Source organism: Anser cygnoides, chromosome 10 (genome assembly GCF_040182565.1).
Source record: "Anser cygnoides isolate HZ-2024a breed goose chromosome 10, Taihu_goose_T2T_genome, whole genome shotgun sequence".
NCBI classification, from domain to species: Eukaryota; Metazoa; Chordata; class Aves; order Anseriformes; family Anatidae; genus Anser; species Anser cygnoides.
The window spans coordinates 15401550-15420950 of NC_089882.1; the positions used below are offsets into that span (position 1 = coordinate 15401550).

The 19401-nt window shown below is 69.0% G+C and overlaps 4 protein-coding genes across 6 annotated transcripts; 1 reads left to right on the top strand and 3 right to left on the bottom strand.

Moving 5' to 3' along the window:
- Window positions 1-300: 300 nt before the first annotated feature.
- On the bottom strand, window positions 301-9533 carry SEMA3G (semaphorin 3G). 2 transcript variants are annotated; one of them, XM_067002899.1, is made up of 16 exons: window positions 9384-9533; window positions 6685-6845; window positions 6422-6484; window positions 4924-5043; window positions 4306-4396; window positions 4082-4198; window positions 3786-3928; window positions 3427-3541; window positions 3244-3313; window positions 2942-3086; window positions 2487-2718; window positions 2300-2391; window positions 1914-1955; window positions 1585-1798; window positions 1109-1248; window positions 301-1032 (listed from the first exon to the last, which is right to left on the bottom strand). In XM_067002899.1, the coding sequence occupies exons 1-16, from the start codon at window positions 9472-9474 to the stop codon at window positions 586-588; spliced, it is 2283 nt and encodes a 760-aa protein (XP_066859000.1). In that variant the 5' UTR covers window positions 9475-9533; the 3' UTR covers window positions 301-585. The 2 variants fall into 2 exon arrangements, with proteins under 2 accessions (XP_066859000.1, XP_066858999.1); XM_067002898.1 differs by having other exon boundaries at window positions 4306-4417.
- A 983-nt stretch (window positions 9534-10516) lies between these two features.
- Window positions 10517-15493, bottom strand: ACY1 (aminoacylase 1). 2 transcript variants are annotated; one of them, XM_067003473.1, is made up of 15 exons: window positions 15396-15493; window positions 14730-14855; window positions 14202-14266; window positions 13656-13760; window positions 13488-13582; window positions 13234-13310; window positions 12896-12985; window positions 12630-12686; window positions 12438-12511; window positions 12167-12216; window positions 11818-11962; window positions 11667-11735; window positions 11504-11583; window positions 11180-11240; window positions 10517-11100 (listed from the first exon to the last, which is right to left on the bottom strand). In XM_067003473.1, exons 2-15 carry the CDS (start codon window positions 14836-14838, stop codon window positions 10936-10938), a joined length of 1242 nt encoding a protein of 413 aa, XP_066859574.1. In that variant the 5' UTR covers window positions 14839-14855; window positions 15396-15493; the 3' UTR covers window positions 10517-10935. The 2 variants fall into 2 exon arrangements, with proteins under 2 accessions (XP_066859574.1, XP_066859575.1); XM_067003474.1 differs by lacking the exon at window positions 15396-15493 and adding an exon at window positions 15239-15386.
- A 48-nt stretch (window positions 15494-15541) lies between these two features.
- On the bottom strand, window positions 15542-17490 carry ABHD14A (abhydrolase domain containing 14A). The gene is made up of 4 exons (XM_048069988.2): window positions 17062-17490; window positions 16835-16950; window positions 16374-16609; window positions 15542-16188 (listed from the first exon to the last, which is right to left on the bottom strand). Exons 1-4 carry the CDS (start codon window positions 17268-17270, stop codon window positions 16006-16008), a joined length of 744 nt encoding a protein of 247 aa, XP_047925945.2. The 5' UTR covers window positions 17271-17490; the 3' UTR covers window positions 15542-16005.
- Window positions 17491-17848: 358 nt separating this feature from the next.
- On the top strand, window positions 17849-19072 carry LOC106042855 (putative protein-lysine deacylase ABHD14B). Its single transcript, XM_048071121.2, has 3 exons — window positions 17849-18206; window positions 18361-18602; window positions 18808-19072. The coding sequence occupies exons 1-3, from the start codon at window positions 17999-18001 to the stop codon at window positions 18988-18990; spliced, it is 633 nt and encodes a 210-aa protein (XP_047927078.2). The 5' UTR covers window positions 17849-17998; the 3' UTR covers window positions 18991-19072.
- The last annotated feature ends 329 nt before the right edge of the window (window positions 19073-19401 follow it).

Sequence of the window (19401 nt, forward strand, 5' to 3'; positions counted from 1 at the left end):
AGGGCTGGGGATGAGCCTGCGATCCCTTTCCAGGAACGGGAGCAGCAGCGCTGGCCCCATGCCTGCCCTGGTTCTGCTTTTCCCCTTTCATACAAAGGCCGCTCTGCTTCCCAGCACAGAGGCTGGGCTCGGGCCAGGGGCTGTGCCGTGAGAGCCCCTGTCCCACGCTGCACCCGCCGCAGCGTGGCCCCAGCTCCCCCCGTCCAGCCGATGGGGCTCGGTTTTTACCCGCGAGAGCAAGTGTCTTTCCCAGGCTCCGGGCCGGCGGTGTGGAAAGAGCCTGGAGCGACGCCCCACAGGTGAAGAGGGGGCTGGCACTGTGCTCGGCCCATTTATTTGCAGAGAAAGCCAGCAAGCTCCCTGGGGTCACTGCCACCCCACCGACCGTGGCTCCATACCCACCCAAGGCGACCGGTGGCACCTGGCAAGAGCGAGGGGCCCAGTGCCATCGCATCTCCCCCACACACCCCCCTTTTGGAGGTGGCCCTGCAGCCCCTGAGGTGACAGGGGCCTGCCCAGGAGCCAGCCCTGGGGATGGAAGGACTTCGTGCAGCCGCAAGCCCGCTCGAGGACAGGTCCCCTGCTCTAAGTGGCCGCGGCTTGCCGGGGCACGCGGATCCTCTCGCCCTGGGGCTTGGCTGTGCGCACCTTCTTGCCCGCATCCAAGCCGGCCAGGGCGTGCTTGCCCTTGGCCAGCTTGCCCTTGCGGTGGCCACACCAGAGGCGCAGGCACTGCTCCTCCACCCGCTGCCGGTCAGCCGAGCTGACGAGGTGGAGGATGTCCTTGAACCAGGCTTTGGGCGCTGGCACCGCCAGCCGGGGCTCAGGGCAGGGCGGGCGCTCATCCTCGCGCTGCCGGGGGGAGGCACGGGCCAGCTGCTCGCCCCTGAGCACCTGCAGGGACGTCCTGGCCACCGTCTGCGTGAAGCCGTGCTCCAGCGTCTTGCAGTAGTAGACCCCGGCGTCGCGGCTGTGCAGCTGGCGGAAGAGCAGCCCTCGCTCCGTCTGCAGGACCCGCTCGTCCGTCTTCACCTGGTGGCCACGGCCGTGAGGTTGGGTCCTTGGCAGGGGCAGGGGGAAGGGGAAGGGCAGGCGCTGGGGGCCTCACCTCGTCCCGCTGCTCGTCCGGGGGTCTCTGCACGAACCACTGCACGCTGGCCTGCGGGGAGCGGGGCACGCACTCCAGGAAGGTGCTGTTGTGCTCCATGCCGTACAGCACCTTCTCTTCAACGTGCTCAAAATCATCCACTGGGGCGGAGACAGGGGCGTGCACGTGGTGGGGACAGAGCCAAACCACCGTGCACCCCACCACCTCCGCAGGACAGGGGGTTGTGGCTTAAGTGCCCGTCTCCCACCAGCAACAGAGCTCCCCAGGGTCCCCCAGCTTCTCCTGGGGGGAACCGCGGGCTGTGGCAATCAGGGTGCCCCCAGCCCGTCTATGATGCCCCCAAGCCCCTCTGGGTGCCCCCAGCCCAACCGTGACGTCCCCAAGCCCTGCTGCGCACCAGCTGCTCGTGCTGGGACGCCTTGGGGCACGTTGGATGAGGGGCGCTTCACCCCAGCGTCCCCCCCCAGGCCTCTCACCAGTCAGGTTCTGGTCCAGACACTGGTACACGGGGCTGGTGTGGCGGACGTAGCGGCGCTTGCCCGAGGGCACGTAGCGGGTGCAGGCGGTGCCGTCCCAGGCGCAGTACGGGTCCCTGGCCAGGCAGCACTCGGCGCAGGCGGTGCCGTAGCTCTCGCACCGGTGCAGCCGCACCTGGGCCACCCCCAGGCTGGCGCCCACGTAGAGCGTTTGCTGGAGGGCAGCAGCGACACGGCGATGCTGGCGGCAGCTCCCTCGTGGCCGGGTGACACCCGGCCCCTCCCAGCCACCCGCCCTCGCCCCCCAGCCCCGGGAGAAATGTACTCACGCGCTTGACAGAAATCTCCATCTGGGTGATCGGCACAGGCGCCTGCAGGGGAGGGATGAAGGCATGAGGCCGGACCGAGCCTCTCCCCAGGGAGCCCTGCGCATGTGGGGTCTCTGGGGCTTTGGGGGACACCAGGAGATTTGGGGGGGAGGGAAGAAAATGCTGTGCATCCCCCCCTTCTGGCTGCTGGAGCCTGGAGGGGGTGGGCACCTCTGCCACCCCGGGGAAGGGGAGGACAGGAACCCGCAGCTGCCCTGTCCCAAGGCCTCCCGGTGCCCAGCAGCACGGTGACATCCCTCCAGCCGAGCTCTCTATCCCCGCGTGCATCCCCCACCTGCACCCACCATGCCCACCCCACCGCTCCCTTCCCTCGCAGCAAAATTCACCTTAAAAACCTGCAGCTCCTCCAGGACGATGTCCTCGGTCACGGCCGAGTTTTGCTTCTGCAGGACCACCACCTTCAGCACCGAGCCCGCATCTGCCAGGAGGGGGACAGAGGCGCGACCTCCTGCCGTCGCGGGCAACCCCAGCGCCATCGCCCTGCGTGCCGCCCGCCCTGCCCGCCCCGCTCACCCGTCCCCAGGAAGAGGACGTCGTGCTGCCCGTCCTCAGCGTCCACGCGGTCCGCCACGAGCTGGCGCAGGCGGTGCTGCAGGTCGGTCTTCACCAGCAGCGGCTGGCGGTGCCGCGGGCGCACGGGCTTGTGCATGAGGGGGTGAGCGCGGGCGAAGTGCAGCACTTCGTCGGGGAAGTCCTTGGTGGTGCCGTACGGCCGCCGGGGCTGGTTGGTGGTCTTGCTGGGACACTGCGGAGACAGGAGGGACCCCGCTCGCCCAGCCCGACCTGGTGAGAACTGTTTGGGTTTCTCCCCAAAATAGGGATCCATCGTCTCCACCTCGGGCATCCCGGGGCGGATCCCACAGGGACCCCATCGGGGCAGATCCCGTAGGGACCCCATCGGGGCAGGGGGGCTCGGCCCCATCACCCCCTCCCTGGAGGAGGGGATCAGCCCCCCAGGGACTGCTCACCACGCCTGGGCGGGGGTAGGGCACGCGGCCCTCGTAGGCTGCCCACTGGTGGAGGGGGCTCTCCCGGTGGGCGAAGGGCCCGTTGAAGACCTCGCGGACGTCGGCCATGCGGTAGACGCAGACAGCGGAGCCCCGAAAGACGTGGCTGAAAGGGGACAGCAAAGGGGGCTCAGACCCAGGCACGTCGGTGGAGCTCTGCCGGCTCTGCCGGGGGCGACCACGCAAGCTGCCGTGCCCGCAGCGACGTGGCGATGGGCAGGCCAGGGCTGGGTGTCCCCAGGGGCTGGGGCTGAGCCACCCACCTGACGGTGCTGAAGAGGGCGTAGATCTCCGGGCTCTTCCCATCCCTTGTCCTCAGCAAAAAGACATCCTCTGGGGAGGAGAAACCCAAGCCCTGGAATTCGCTGGTGGCCCAAGAGCCTCCCAGAGCCACCAAACGAGGGAGCAGCACCGGCAGGGTCCCTGGGGTGCTCCCCACCCCTTACCCAGCTCGTCAAAGTGGGTGTCGATGCCGCCGGGGCCAGGGACAGAACACACCAGGCGGGCTTTGTTGAAGGTGCTCCACTTATTGACCAGCACTCTTTGGCCTCCAGCATCATTCTGCAGGGACGGGGAGCGTCAGGGCCACCGCTACGACTGAGCAGACAGCCCCTCGGCAGCCCCCTAGGTGGGGAGCACCCGCCAGCCTTCTGCGCCACCTTCCGCATACAGCCACCACTACAAAAACCCATCCCAGGACTTCCGTCCCCAAAAACGGGCGCCGAGCAGGCACAGGGGTGAGCTGGGGACCGCTGTCACATCCCCGTCCCCTGCGGTGTTCGCGGCGGTGCCACTGGCGTCTCACCACGCAGACCCGTGCCACCCGGCTGACGACGGCGTGCTCCTTGCCATCTGCCTCCACCACCTTCTCCGTGAAGAAGAAATAGGCCTTGTCGTTGTCCCGGTCGTCGTTGTCCGGGATCAGGTAGGCCGCCACGAATTTGGGGTCTACAAGAGAGCTAGGAGCATCACATGTGGAGAAGGGGCACGGCTGCCGCCTCCAGACCGCGCGGGACAGCGGGGAATGGGCGAGGAAGGCCCAGCGTGAGGGCTTCCCCCCTGTGCCCCCCAGGCTGTGCCGTGGGGCCGGGGCGCCGTTACCGTTGAGCAGGCGCTGGTCCACCTCGGTGCGCAGGGCGGAGCGCGTCCCCGTGCTGCGGAAGATGCCGGGGTCTCGGCCGAGGAAGTCCGCGGTGAGGCCGGCATAGAGCTCCCCACCTGGCAGAGACACCCTGAGAGCCCCCGGCCACCCCCAGCTGGTGGCACGGGGACCGGCCCCAGTCCCTGCGCCCGGCACCCCGAGGTCCCCGGGGACGGCAACCCACCGATGACTGTGCTGGCGAACGCGCCGTCAGGCTCGTGCGGGCACCTGCCCCGGCCGCTCTCCACGGTGGCGGGATCCAGGCTGAAGGCATGCTGGGGTCGGGGACAGCGCGGCTGTGACAGGGACACGCCGGGGGGCCCACCTGGGGCTCACGCCGGTCCCTGCCCGGCTCGCAGGCTCCCCAGCGTGCCTAAAGGGACCTGGAGCTGGGGCCTGTGCCTTTTGGGATAGCTGATGCCCACCGGCAGGAGCCGGGTTTGCCGGCTGCTCCACAAGGACGCGCGGCAGCTGGAGGGGCTCGCGAGCCTGCCTGGCACCATTGTGCCCCCCCCCCAGGCTGCGGGGGGTGACAGGAGCACCCTGCCCTCCCAGCCCAGCCGGCATGGTCCACATGCTGTGACCCAAGCTGGGGACTGGGACAGGAGGAAACGCCACCCACGCCGCTGCCACCAAGGGGACACAATGGCCTGAGAGGTGGGGAAGGGCAAGGGCAACACAGGGCCGGTTCCTGGCCGGGGCAAACACCAGGTCCAGCATCCCCACGCAGCCTAAAACCCCCCGGGAAGGAGGAGGATGGGGACAAGGAGTCTGAGGACGCCGCCCCGAGCCAGTTCCCTACCTCGCCGCGGTGCCCCACGTAGACGAAGGCGCAGACGGGGTGGAAGGCGCCCGTCCCGCAGGCCAGCAGGTGGGTCCGGTTGTAGGGGTGCAGCAGGCGGATGTAGTTGGCGCAGTCGGTCTGGGGAGAGGGCCGCGAGGGGGGAGGCTTGCAGGGACCTGCTGCATCGCCCCCCCCAGCGACACAGGGCCTCCGAGCTCTGCCTTCACCCGCAGGTGCCAGAGGGCAGCTCACGCCTCCGGCTGGGCTGGCCGGGGGTGGGCTCTGCCAACCGAAGCCCCAGGCTCATTGCAGAGGGACCGGGCTTTTCGCTGGTCCTTCCCCCATCGCGTTCCTGCTCGCACTGGGTGAAGGGGAGGAAACAAAGGGAGGAAATGCGGGAGACAGAGCCGGAGCCCCACGGCCGCCCTCAGCTGCCTCCGGACACAGGGCAACCCCTGTCGCTGCCGCCCGGGATGGTCCCTTCCTCTGGGGACCGGCAGCTATGACTTCCCTGGGGACACCTTCCCAGCCGTCGTGGGGGCCCAGCGATGAGGAATTCACCCTCCACACCGCGGCCGTATCCCCTGCGCCCCCCAAAGAGCTCACCCCAGTACCCACCGTCCTCTTCCAAACCAGCTCGTGTCATGGGCCAGGCTACAGGGCTGACCGATGGACAGGGGAGGCAAGGTGGGATGGTCCCCATCGAGTTTGTCCTTCTGCTCGGCTGCTTGCCCAGCCCTGCCCACCCTCCTCTGTGGTCCCCTGCGCAGGGCGTGAGGCCCCCGTCTGCTGGGAGCCCCGCCACTGAGCTGCCCCAGGGGTCCCCGGCCTCCCCGCTGTTTATTTTCCCTTTGCAAAGAGCCTCTGAAATGGTGAGTTAAAAAAAATACATGTAAGGAAAAAAAGAGTCGAGGCTCTCCCAGCTTGGATCTGTCAGAGCTTGGAAAATAAACATGCTGGGAGTGATTTGTCTGGGCTGGGGGAGCCTCGGGGCTCTGGCCGGCTCCCCCCTGCCTTACTCCTGTTTCACGTCAGGGCAGGGGGGACGCAAAGTAATTGCAAAGAGGGGAATGAGGTCACCGAACTGGATCGAGCTGCAGATTTCCCATCGCTGGGGGATGGCCGGGATGGCCAGCTCTCCCTCCAGCACGGCGCACCCCCCTCCGTAAGCTCCCTGCTGAAACCACGCACAGCTCGGCGCACGGGTACTCCGCCACACGGGGATGCAGAGAAGCTCCCGGACCGGGGCTTGGGACCCCCTGAGCTCAGGATTCCAAGCCCGGCTGCTCCTGCCTGCGTGGGGCATCCACACTGGGGCTGCCCTGGCCGCAGAGATGGGACGTGCAGAGCCCAGTGCCAGCATCACACACCGCCAGGCCCGGTCACCAGCTCCCTGCCTCAGTTTCCCCCGGGCACGCCGTAGCCCCGTGGTGCCACATCCCGTCCTAGCAGTAACCAGCTCCAGGGTGGGGTACAAGGGGACCCCCTCAGCTCAGGGGCGTGGGGCGAGACTCACCCCTGGGTCCTTCCCCTTCCGAAAACACTCCTCCGTCTGCCCGGGCAGGGGCGGCCAGTAGATCTGGAACACAAAGCGCCTTTTGGGGCAGGTGGAGGGGACGGCAGGCGCGGACCCCTTGTGAAGCCACATCCCCAGGCTGCCGGGACCCTGCTCAGCACCCAGGAGCTGCGGGTGGCCTGCACCTTCCCGGCTGCCACCCACAGCTAACTGCCAGCTAATTGCCCTCCGACCGCCACTGTTGGGTGCGGGACGCAGCTCACCTCCTTGGTGTCGGTGCTGGCCCTGTCCAGGCGCAGAGAGTAGAGCGCGTCCTTGCCCCCAACGAAGAGCCGGTCCCGGTACTCGTCCAGGTAGAGCGAGCGGAAGCCCAGGAAGCCTCGGTGGCCAAAGAAAAGGACGGAGCGGTTCGTGCTCAGCAGCTCTGTCGGGCAGGGAAGGCAGCATCAGCAGGAGCCACCCCGGCCCCGAAAGCCCCCAGGGTCCTGGCTGGTGTCACCAGCGCTCCCGCCCCCGGGAAGGAGCCCCCTGCTCTGCGGGGGGCTGCAGCAGCCAGGGCACAGGAGGATGCTGGAGCAAAGGGGCATCGTGGCGTGGAAGAACAGAGAGGGCCAACGCAGCGTATGGCGGAGGTGTCCCAGGGCATGGGACAGCTGGGCTCGCTTGCAGCCCGGGAGGGTGGTGGGAGCGCTCACAGCGGGGGCGTGCAACGGGTTCCTCCCCACCATGGCATGGGGCCGGTGCTCGGGGTGAAGGCACCGGCATGGGGACACCGCATCCCGGGGGAGGACATTGCCACTCGGCCCAGAGCAACCAGCTCCGGGCTCCCCAAGCGGGTCCGTGCCTGAATCCCATGGGATGCCAAGACAACAGGAAATGATTTCGGGGGTGACAGAATGGGGAAGTGGAGGCTTGCCAAAGCTCAGCACCATGGCACCCCCCAGCTGGGAGGGAGAGGGCAAGGGGAGGTGGTTCAGCTTCACCGGGCCCCAAAACCGCGGCGCCGACCCCGGGCCAGGCCTCCGAGACTGCCGAGCGGAGGAGGAGGAGGAGGACAAAGAGCCATTGACGGGCACGGCTGTCCCCAGACGCACCGCACCCTCTGCAGCCTGCCCTGGGGGAGCCTGCAGCTGCTGCAGTCCCTGTCCCCAGCCGGGGTGTCCCCCCCCATGGCTCGGATCTGTCCCCACGAGCAGAGGAGGCACTGGGAGCACTCAGCTTGAATGCCATCAGCCCGGGATACCCGGTGGCCCCAGCCCCATCTCTCCGGGTCATTCGGCCCCCAAGCACCCCCCCAGCACACACTGTGCGTGCCAGCATCTCTGCTCCTCCTGCTTCCCTGGGCCCAGCCCGGGAAAACACCATCGTCTCCTTCTATTCTTGCCCAGCAATAATATTTTCCCAGCTCAGAATAACATTGGCAAAGCCGTCAGGCTGCTTATATTGTTTCAAGCAAGGTTTTCCCTTCTCCCCAGCCCCAGCAAATTCCTCCTGCGCTTCGTGTTATGCTGGCGCCGGGCACCTTCCCCTCCAAAAAAGCATCACCCTGCCATGCCCCGTCCTTCCCCCAGCATGGGAAGCTCTGAGGAGCCCCCCCCCCCGTCTTTGCCAGCACCACCACGGCAGGACGGGAGCCCCTCGAGGGGACGGCAGGGAGCTCGGGGCTGCGACGTGCTGGGATGTGCAGCAGAGACCTGCCCTTCTCCACACTCGGTCCCGCTGCTGGAAGCCAACGCGGAAGGAAAAGGGTGACTTAGAGCAGCAGCAGGGTGAGCTGGGGACACGGCCACCGCCACCCCAGCAATGCCACCGGAGGAGGTGACATCCCGGCACCCCCCGGCTGCGGAGCACGGAGACTTCCCCTCTTTCCACCTCAAAAGCCGCTCCTGCGAACGGAGCCAAGCGCACCCCGGGCTGACGAACTAAGTGAAAGCAGCTTCGGTTTTGCCCAGTTTTCGTTTCTGAGGCTGTTCAGAGGCTCCTAATGGTTTTAATTGAAATGTTCGTTTGTTTCGTGGGAAATCTCAGCTTCTGCTTCCAATTTGGAAGAGGAACAGAGCAATCAACTTAAGAAGGAAAAATAAGAAATAAAAAAAGCTTCAAAAGGTTGCTCGTTCCCCTGGGGAGCCCGCCTGTCCCCAGGAGCTCTCACAGGACGGACTTCGTGCCGGAGCCCATCAGGCACCGAAGCAGCACCCAAACCCCACAGCCCAGCTCTGCTGGGGGCCCTGAAACCTCCCCGTGCTGCTGCCAACCCCAGCCCGAAGCCACAGGACCCCGCCGTGGGCACCTGTCGCCTCCTGGGGCGAGGAGCCCCCTCTGTGCCTCAGTTTCCCCCTTCCTACCCGGGGGGTGGCTGCAAGAAGGAGCCGGGACGCAGCCAGCCTCCACCCCAGGGCTCCGCTCCCACCCCGGTGCCTGGCCGGGGGGCCCGCAGCAGCTTTCCCTCGGCACAGGGCTGCGTTGGGCAGCTCCGGGGGCTCTGCAGGAGCTGGGCTTCCCCGGCCCCTTCCCTTCCCCGGCCGTTATGCAAGGGTCGTTATTTTTCTCTTTTTAGAGGCTCCTCGCTTTGATGCGCCCCGGGCGCTCCAGCCCCCTGCCCGGGTGCCGAGCCGGGCTCCAACCTGCCCGGGGGTTAAGCCGGGGGCTTCATGAGGCAGGGGCAGGACCGCGGGGAGGGTTTGAATTAAAACCAGGCAGGCGCAGCGCCCGCTTGGCACCCAGGGCTGCCGGCAGCAGAGCACCCGGGGGGCGCCCACGCCGCGCTCCCAGGGCAGCCCCCGCTCGCCCCGTGCCTCAGTTTCCCCACTCCCCCGAAACGCCCTCCTTGGTTCCCCCCATCCGCGGAGCCCGCACGGCGAGGTGCGATCCCCCCCACCCCCCCGGCCCCCAAAAGCCCCCTTCCCCCCCCCCCCCCCCCCCTTCTCCCCGGCCCGCTGCGGGTGCCCCCGGCCCGGCTCACCGCGGTGGGGCAGGCGGAGCCGGGGCAGGCTGCGCCCCGCGGCCAGCAGCGAGCCCCACAGCCAGCAAAGCGCCGCCGCCGCCGCCCGCATCCTCCTCCCGGGGCCGCGGCTCCCGGGGCCGCCGCTTTTATGGGGCCGCGCTCCGCCCCGGCCCGCCCCGGCCCCGGCCCCGGGCGCTCCCCCCCCCAGCCCCGGGAGCTGGCGCTGGGGGCGCCCCGGAGGCCGCATCCCTCGGGGAACGGGTGCGCGGGGAGGGGGCTGGCGGCCGATGTCCCCGCTGCTTCAGCCCCCCCCCGCCAAGTGTCGCCTGGCACCGGCTGCGCGGCGGGGAGCAGCAGCTGCCCAGCCCCAGGGTCCCCTCCTCGGTTCCCCCCACGTCGAGGACACGGAGCAAGGAGGGAGAAGGCGGGTGTCCCCCCCCGGCTTGTCCCCACGAGGGACAGCGAGGACGGTGCTCCCCTCCCCAAGCACGGCTGGTCCCACACCAGCTGGGGACACGAGGGGAGCGGGGCACGGGAGGGGACCTCGGGGGCTCAGTCCCCACCGCCTGACCCCGGGCCGGGCACCCCGAGCCCTCTGCCATGCCCCCAACCCTTTGCACCCAGCAGCAGGCGGGAACCCCGCGGCGCGTGCAGAGCTCTGCAGCGCAGCCAGCCCCAGCTTGCCCAAAACCGCCCCGATTCAGCTCGGCGAGCCCCTGGCCTGGCTCCCCGGGGGAAGGCACAGCAAGCAGCTGGAGCAAACGTAGCACCTTGGGTGCTGGGGCACAGCACGGGGCGGGGATGGGAGCAAGAGGCAGATCCGAGCCCCGAAGCACCTCTAGCAGATACGGGCGGAGGCTCCTGCCCAGGCTCGCCCATCGCTCCATGCCCCGAGGGTCCTGGGGAGCCACCCTGGGAAGATCCCGTAGGAAGGGAGCAGGATTAACCTCAGCACCGCCAGCTGCTCCTGCCCCCCGCCCCGGTGCCCCAGGCCGAGCCGGATCCTGCCCGGGCAGGCTCCTGCCAGCGCAGCCCCTTCCCCCTCCCCAGCCCGATGAACCCAGGTGAAGCAGGGGAAGATAAAAATCCTCCGTGCCCGGCCTCTCCGAGGTGCTGGAGTTGCCCCTGGACAGACGGACAGACCCCCCTGCTCCTGGCCTTGCTTACCAAGGAGATTTATTGAGTGAATCTGTGTGGTGGGGACAGGGAGGCACCGGCTGGGTGGCACGGCCCCAGCACCCCTGACAGCGGGCAGGGAAGCAGGACAAGCCGTGGGCACACAGCCCAGGGCTCACGCAAGCCCCAGTGGCTGTGGTGGCACGGGGCAGGAGGCACCTGGGGCTGCGCTGACACGTGGGCAAGGGGACACGGTCCTCAGCGTGGCGCCTAGAAATGGCCAGACCCAGCCTTCGAGGGCACAGCCAGGACACGTGTCACCATCAGGCCAGCCCTTTGCACAGCCACAGTAGAGGGACACTTAAGAGAGGTGGCACGATGCCTGCAGGCTCCTTGGCGTGCTGACCGGCATCTTCTGCTCCCCCCGGTCCCGTCCCTGTCCCCTCCTAAAGGCTTAGCCCTCGGCGGGCAGCGGGGGCACAGAGGCCAGGGCGGGCAGGAGGTGGGCGTAGATGTCAATGCCCCGCAGGAAGACGTCTTCGTTGAGGAACTCGTTGTGGTCATGCAGCAACACCGGGGTGCGGTTCATAGGCGAGAAGCCGATGGCCGGGTGTCCTGCCTGGGGACAGGAGAGCGGGGTGAGAATGGGGCTGGGACAAGCACCAGGGACACGCGGGGAGGCTGGCATCAGCACTCACTGCTCGGATGTAGCGGCTGTCAGTGGCAGCTGGGAAGATCTCAAGCTTGAGCTGCAGCTTCCTATAAAGCGAGACGCGGTGTCAGCACGGCATGGGGGCAGCCGGGTCCCACAAAAACAAGCCAGAAAGGTCCCTAAGCCATGAGCCCTGCGGGACACTCAATCCTCTCCTTTCCAGGGGAAATGGGGTGCGGTGAGATGCTGGCGTAGCAAAGGGCACTCTCTCCCAACCCTTCCGTGACGCCAGAGGACCCCCCCCGCCCTGCGGACCAGAGGATGTCCCCCAGGTGCCCGCCGTCTCTCTCTTCCTGGCGGCACTACTCACATGTCCCTGCAGACCCCACTGAAGGCCTTCCACCACGGGTCAGACTCCTCGGTGGAGGTGATGTGCTGGTCCATGCATTTCTGAGCGATGGAGAGAAGGGGTGAGCACGCTGCAAGGGGGGGACGGGCACAGTGTGCTGAGCCCTTTATCCCTGAGCCCTCACCTGGTGAAACTCATAAGTGACACCATCCCCAGCCGCCTGGCACCAGCCGGCCACCTGCTTCTCAAAGGCCTGCGGCAGACAGCAAAGGAGCGGTGTGAGTGGGGGCACCCCCAGCCCCAGCCCCCCCCGGCAGGGCCAGCATCGTGCCCACCTTGAGGTCCACGGTGGGTGGGATGCGGATGTCGAAGCCGGCGGCCATCTCGGAGGGCACCACGTTGAAGGAGACGCCCCCCTCCAGCATGGTCAGGTTGAGCGAGGTGACGTCCCCCAGGGTCAGTCTCGTGTCAGATTTGAGCCTCGGGGACACAGGGGAGAGTCACCCTCCGTCCCTGGAGGAGGAGTGAAAGTGCACCCTGCCACCACCCCCACACAGGTAAACCGAGGCAAGGGGACACGGTGCTGGATCTGAGCCTCCCTTCAGGTCCCCGAGATGCCAAGAGAGGGCAGGGCCCCTCCAAGGACCGAAGCAAAGCTGATGCCACCCCGTGGCCACGTCCTACCTCTGTTTCTCGCTCTCCCTGAAGGCCAGGAAGGAGGTGATCACTTTGTGCTGGGGAGGCAAACACAGGGGTTAAGCGCCCCCGGGACCAGCTGGGCAGGGAGCACCATGCCCCAGCCGGCCCTCCAGCCCTGCAGGAGCCCCACTCGCCCATCCCCAGCCCCAAGAGCAGCTCCCAAGCACAGGCCAGGTGCCCATCCCAAGAGGGACCCTGAAAGGTGCTCCCACCCCTGGGTCCCCCGCAGGGCACGCCGCTGTCCCCACTCACTTACCATCTTCTCGGCCGCCGTGTTGCTGATGAAGCGGGACCCGTGCCCGGGGCTGCCCGTGCACTTCACCTTGATCCCTGCCGCCACGGGGGACGAGGGAGAGGCGTTGAGCAGAAGCCCAGGGTGTACCCGGCATCCCGATGCCGAAGCACCCAGCAGAGCAAGGGACAGGACGGTGGGTACGTGATTACTCACACCAAGGGCTCTTTTCACCGTAGAAGACGCTGAAGGTGTCGGACGGACTGGCCAAGCCTGTGGTGGGCACAGAAAGGTGTCAGAGGGGCACAGACACGGCCCTGGTGCAGGAGGCTGGCACTGCGGGCGTCACTGGCTGGGGTGCCCCAGTAGGACCCCAGAGGCCGTACTGGGTGCCCCTGCCTTGGGGGTGATGCCAACGTGCAGGGGGTGCCAGACGAGAAAAGATCCCCTGGGGGTCCCACGCCAACCCTGCCGCCACTCACCCTCATCCAGGGCAAAGCCCACGTTGAGCGCTTTGAACTCCGGGCGCTGCACGAACATCTCCATGCCCTTGTGTCCGCCCACCTCCTCATCTGCAGGGAGAAGCCTGGTGGGGATAAATGCGTCCCCCAGCCCAGCACCCCTGGGCCCTCCTTCCCCACCAGCCTGGCTGCCACCAGCTGTCCTCAGAGCTGGGCACCCCCTCAGCCCTGAGCTAGGAGAATCCAAAATCCGAGCAGGGAGGCAGAAGTCCCCCATGCCAGACTGTGAGGAGCTACAAAGTGTCACCCGGCTGCCGGCCCACCCTGTCCCCTCGACAGGGCGCTCCCTGGGGACTTACCAGGCACGAAGGTCAGGTGGATGGTGCGGGCAAAGCACTTTCCCTCTGCCTTCAGCCTTCGGATGGCCTCGAGGTACCTGTGGGGAGGGGGTGGTGTAAGGGTGCTTGGGTGCAAGGAGAGGGGCTGGCATCCCCTGGGCCACCCCAGCCAGGTGGCACCCGCATGCTGCTCCGTCTCAGCACCAAGGGAAGGCAGCATCCTCTCCCGCCCTGCTCCGAGGCCGCGTCCAGCCAGCACCGAGCCCTCCACTCACTGGATGGAGATGCACTTCATGTCCTGGGCACCCCGGGCGTAGATGTTGCCTTGCGAATCCTTAACGGCCTCGAGGGGCGGGTAGGTCCAGTGCTCCTGCAGGGAACAACGGCCATGACCTCCTGCCGCGCGCCTTCTCCGCTGTGCCCAGCCTGCCCCGTACCCGTACCTCGAAAACCGGCACGACATCGGTGTGAGAGTTGAGCAGGATAGAGCGCAGGCGGGGGTTCGTGCCCAGCCAGGTGAGGACCAGCACCACACGGCCCTGGCACACCTGCAAGCAAAGGCAGGATGTCATTAGGGTGCGGACAGGGGCACCCGGTGGGTTGGGGCACACTTGTCCCCTCACCAGAGCCCCTTGGCTGCGGCCGTGAGCGGCCACAAGCTCCTGGCTGCAGTTCAGATAGAGTTGAGGGGAGGCTCCCAGCCCCTCTGCGTCCCCTGTGCCAGCCAGGCATGAGGGACATCTTCAGCCAACATCGCCCTGCCCGGTCCCCGGCTAATCATAGCACAGCCGGCCATCAAGGTCAGCGGGGACCGGCAGAAACACAGGCTGCAAGAGGAGCTTAAGGAAGCACTCGGGTCAGCAGAGGATTAGGAGCAGCAGGGAAGTCACCTCCTGCCCATCTCCTGGGTGGTGGGGAGGGGACAGCCCCACGGCCGGGCTGGGATGGGACAGGCACAGCGGCAGCAGGGCCGGTGCTGCCTCGCTCACCTCCACTTTCTGGCTGGCCAAGCCCAGGTCGGTGCCGACGCGCTCCAAAAACTGGATGGCCGCATCTGGGGATGACAAAAAGATGAAGGGAGCGAGTTCAGGACAAAGCAAGGGTGGCAGTGCCCTGCGTAAGGCAAAGTCCAGCGGGGGAGCCCGTCGCCTGCAGGTGCCTGAGACAAACATCTTGACGCACTTTTGTGGGAGGCTGGAAATACTAACAGGAGAGAGAGGTACGTAGGGGTAACGCAAACGTTTGTCCCGGAGCCAGGGCAGCATGGAAAGAGGAGGCTGGGCCGTGGGTCTGCCACGCCACAGGAGGAAGAAAATCCCTGCAAGGGCCCCAAACCGCAGGTACCAGCAGAGATAAGGCGCAGCTGCATTCCCCTACACCTGGATCATGACAGGCCTGGCCCAAGGAACCAGGCAGGTGGGTCCAAAGGCCAGTCCAAAGCCTGGTGGAAGGGAAGGAGCCGTGCCGCCAGCCCTGCCGCCCGCATCGCCCCCCTGTCCCACCCGTCCCCTCCTCACCATAGTCAGGCTTGGGGTGGACGGTGTCAATCCGCAGGTACTCCCGGAATAGCGTCACCGAGGGGTCCTCCGAGGCCCCCGCACTCTTCCCTGGCTTCCCGGGTGCCATTCCTGGGCTGCAGAGCTCTGGGGGAAGAGCAAAGGGGGTGGTTAATCACCCACCACCCCCTCCAAAGTCCGCTGTCGTTAAAAGCGTGGGGCAAAGTTCGCCCCGGCGTGCAAGAAATGCCCCCGGGAAGGAAAGGGGCTGGGGGTGCGGGGAAAGCACGGGTGGCCGAGGGCATGCGGGTGTCTGCGGGGGGCTACAGGAGGGGCGCGGGGCGGCCGGGGGGGGGGGGTGCACACGGGGTGCGGGGGGTACACAGGGGAGCGGGAGCACAGGGGGACACCGCGGGTGTGCGGAGCGGGGGGGCTGCAAGGCGGGGCTGCGCTCAAAGGGGACCGAGGCTGCGGAGGGGGGGCGGGGGGGGTGCAAGGGGGCACGGGCAGGGAGCGGGGGGGGGACGGACCCCGGCAGCACGGCGGGGAGCGGGGGCACCGCGCTCGGGGCGGCGAGGCCGGGGGGTCCCGCGATGGGGGCGCGGCGTGGGGACAAGGGCAGAGGGGCACGGGCACGGGGCCGCCGCTCGCTGCCGGCCCCCGGCCCCCCGTTGCACCGGGCCCTACCTCCGCGCCGCCGCCGCCGCCGCTGGGCTTCCGCCCGGCCCCGCTCCGCCCCCCCCCGGGCCGGCCCCGCTCCGCCTCCCCCCCCCCGGGCCGGGAGCCCGGTGCCCGCCGCTCAGTCCGAAGAAGCGCTCGGGGAGGCGAGCGGAGCCCGGAGCAGATCGGTTTATTGGCCTCGCGTGTCGCCCCCAGATGTGCCGTCCCCCCTCCAGGCGACGTTCTCGGCCCCCTTGGGGGCACCCCAAAAGACAACGGCCGCGTCCCGTCCCGTCTCCGTCCCGTCCCCATCGCCCCAAGCCACGGCGCTCAGAGCCACGGTGCCGGGGAAGGGGACACCGGGGGGGACCTGCCCAGGTCAGCGGGCAGCCCCCTGGGAATGCCCCGTGGCTGCGAAACGTCTCTCAAAATCCGGCAAAGCGACGTGGAACCTCTGGATGCCTCTGGCAGGTGCTGCTGCAGAGCGGGTGCTGTTCGGAGAAGCCGCCCCCAGCTCCCTGCTGTCTCTCAGGGCCGGGCGCGCTGCCACCCAGCATGGTACGGGGACGAACGGCCCAGCTGTGTGACAAAGCAGGGCGCCACCACCCCGCCATCCTCCGCTCCGTGGGGACATCGCTCACTGCAGCTGGCCGAGGAAGCCCAGCAGCGCCCGGTGGAAGTCCCCCGGCTTGTCCAGGTAGCAGGCATGGCCAGCGCCAGGCAGCACGACCACACGGTGCCTGGGGAGGTGCCGGAGGCTCTGCAGGGCCTGGTGGCCCAGGCCAGTGTCCCGGTCACCGTACAGGATCAGGGAGGGCGTCTGAAGAAGAGGGGAGAGAGACGGGACGTCAGGGAGGGAGATGCCAATCCCTACCCGTCGCCTCAGGAGCCTGCAGGCCTCCGGAAAGCTGAGGGAGGGCAGAGCCCAGCGCCCCCCGAGCCGGGGGCACAGCTCCCCATCTCCACCCAGCGCACCCCCATCCTCCGCGACCTCAGCCACCTCACCTGGACCTGCTGGTACTGCCCCACGGCATAGTCCCGGGTGCCCACGGGCGCAATGGGCACGAAGCCCGCCAGGCGGTCCCCGCGCAGCAGGAGGAAGGGCAGGGCAAAGCGGCCGCTCATGGACGGGCTGACGAGGACGGGCCTCCGCAGGCCCAGCTCCTCCAGGATGCGCTCCAGGAAGGCCACCCGGCCCTGCTGCGTGGCCACCGTCCCCGTGGGGGGCGAGTCCCCATAGCCTGGCGTGGGCAAAGGGTGCAAGGTTGGCGTCAAGGCTGGGGAGCCCCTGAGGCTCAGCTGGGCAAAAACGGGCACCAGCGCGAGCCCCAGAAGCGCCAGGCAGTGTCACACAGGGTCTGTGTGGCCGGGCGGGTGACACCCCGCGGGGACGGCCCAGCCCTAGCTCCCTAAAGAGCTCCAGAGCCCGCTCACGGCCCGTGATGAGCGCAGCCCCGCGGTCCTACCGGGCAGATCTATTGCGACCGCACGGTGCCCTTCTCCGGCGAGCAGCGCCAGCGTCCCCAAGGCCTCCCAGGTGGCGGAGGTGAAGGCCTGGCCGTGCAGGAACAGGACGTCCGGCCTGCGGCAGGGGACAGACGCGGGCAGGGGGCTCAGCACGGGGCCGTGCCCGCAGCACCGGGCGGCCGCCAGCCCCCGGGGCACGGGGCTCCAGCCCGCGGGCGCGACCCACCTGCCGGGGCCGGGGGCGCGGGGCCCGGCTGCCTCCCGGTAGGCGACGGCGGGGTCGGCCCCAGCCGCCGTCCCCCTCCGCACCGTGCTGTTGGCCGGGGCGCCGCGGCCCGGGGCCGGGGGGCGGCGGCGGGCGGCGGGCAGCAGCAGGACGAGGGCGCAGGCGAGCAGCGCCCCGAGGGCCAGCAGCGCCGGGCGGCTGCGGCTCATGGCAGCGCTGCGGGGAGAGCCCCCCCGCTCCTCCGCGCCCCCGGTCCTCGCCGCCCCAGGCCCCGCCTGGAGGGGCGGTGGCGGCGCAGCCAGGCCCGGCCCCCCCGCACCCCCGGTCCCCCCCCCTTGGTGCCAGCCCGGGGGCTGCCCCCGCCCGGCCCCGAGGGAGCGGATGGGGCCCGGAGGGCGGCTCGGCTCGGCTCGGCTCGGCTCGGCTCGGCTCGGCTCGGCTCGGCTCGGCTCGGCTCGGCTGGGCTGGGCTCGGCTCGGCTCGGCTCGGCTCGGCTCGGCTGGGCTCGGCTCGGCTCGGCTCGGCTCGGCTGGCTCGGCTGGGCTCGGCTGGGCTCGGCTGGGCTCGGCTGGGCTCGGCTCGGCTCGGCTCGGCTCGGCTCGGCTCGGCTGAGCTCGCTCGGCTCGGCTCGGCTCGGCTGGGCTCGGGCTCGGCTCGGCTCGGCTCGGCTCGGCTCGGCTCGGCTCGGCTCTGGGCTCCGCTCGGCTGGGCTCGGCTCGGCTCCGCTCGGCTCGGCTCGGGCTAGCGCTCGGCTCGGCGCTCGTCTCGCTCCCCGGCGGCGCCCCGCCCCCGGGCCCGGCCCCGCCGCTCTCCGCCCCCGCCGCCCTTTGGCCCCGGGGCCTGTCCCGGCGGAGCGGGGCACGGAGGGAGGCGAAGGAGCGGGGGTACGGGACAGCGGGGAGCCGAGCCCCGCCGCCGAGCCCCCGGGCCCCCCGGCATGGCGGCCCCGCAGCTCACCGAGGGCACCGTGGCCGCGGCGGGGCAGAGCCTCTTCTACCGGCAGGCCCAACCGGGCGGGCGGGCGCCGCGGCTGAGCGTGCTGCTGCTGCACGGCATCCGCTTCTCCTCCGACACCTGGCTCCAGCTGCAGACGCTGGCCGTGCTGGCTGACGCCGGCCACCGAGCCGTGGCCATCGACCTGCCCGGTAAGGCGCGGGCGGCGCCGAGCACCGGCAGGCGGAGGCCGCTCGTGCCGGTGCCCGGTGGCGGGCCCCGAGCCGCCGCTGCCGCCCGTCGTCCCGTGGGCGACGTGTGGCACGGGCCCTTGGGTGACGTCCCCTCTCTTGTCCCGCACCGCAGGGCTGGGGCGCTCCAAGGACGCCGTGGCCCCCGCGCCTGTGGGGCAGCCGGTGCCAGGGGATTTCCTGAAGGCCGTCGTGGAGGCGCTGAGCCTCAGCCCGGCCGTGGTGGTCAGCCCCTCGCTCAGCGGCATGTACTCCTTGCCCTTCCTCTTCCAGCACGGGCACCTGGTGAAAGCCTACGTGCCCGTGGCACCCATCTGCACCGACAAGTTCCCGGTGGAGCAGTACGCCCAGATCAAAGTAAGGGCGATGGGGGGCACGAGGAGGGGGGCGGGAGCACATCCCCTTTCCATCCTGGGCCAGGAGCATCCCCCTCCCCGTCCCCATCTCCCGTCTCCCGGGGGACAGAGATTGGAGATGCTTGTGCCGTCCACACGATGCTTTGGTGGGCACGGAGGAGAGCGAGCATCTCCCTGCCTCATCCTCAGTGTGTTCCCTTCTGCAGACGCCCACGCTGATCGTGTACGGGGACCAGGACGTGGAGCTGGGCCAGGCCAGCCTGAACAACCTGCGGCACCTCCCTGAGCACCAGGTGCTGGTGCTGCAGGGCGCCGGGCACGCCTGCTACCTGGACAAGCCCGAGGAGTGGCACCGCGGGCTCCTGGCCTTCCTACAGCAGCTGGAGTGAGCGGGACGGGGCACGGGGCCAGCGGGGGAGCCTGGCACCACCCCCCACCAGGACCAAATAAAGCCGCGAGCTTTGCTGCTGCCCTCCTGCTTCATTCTCACCGGTTCCCCCCTCGCCTTCCACTGTCCTCCATGGCCACCGTGTTACGCGCATCAGGTGACAGCCACCGAGGAGGGCCAGGACATCCGGGTGTTTGGCCACAGGGCATTGCTCCCGTGTCCCGGCCTCCTCCGCCTCCTCCCTCTCCTCCTCTTCCTCTTCCCACCCCTCTGGCCGCGCACCCACACCCAGGGTAATCCGAAGGGGCTTAAAAGGTGACTGCCAGCCCTGGCTGTCCCCTGCCCACGGCGGCAGCAGCGTGTTCAAGCACCCAGGGGATTTATTGCCGTGAACAGATGGAGGGGCGGGGAG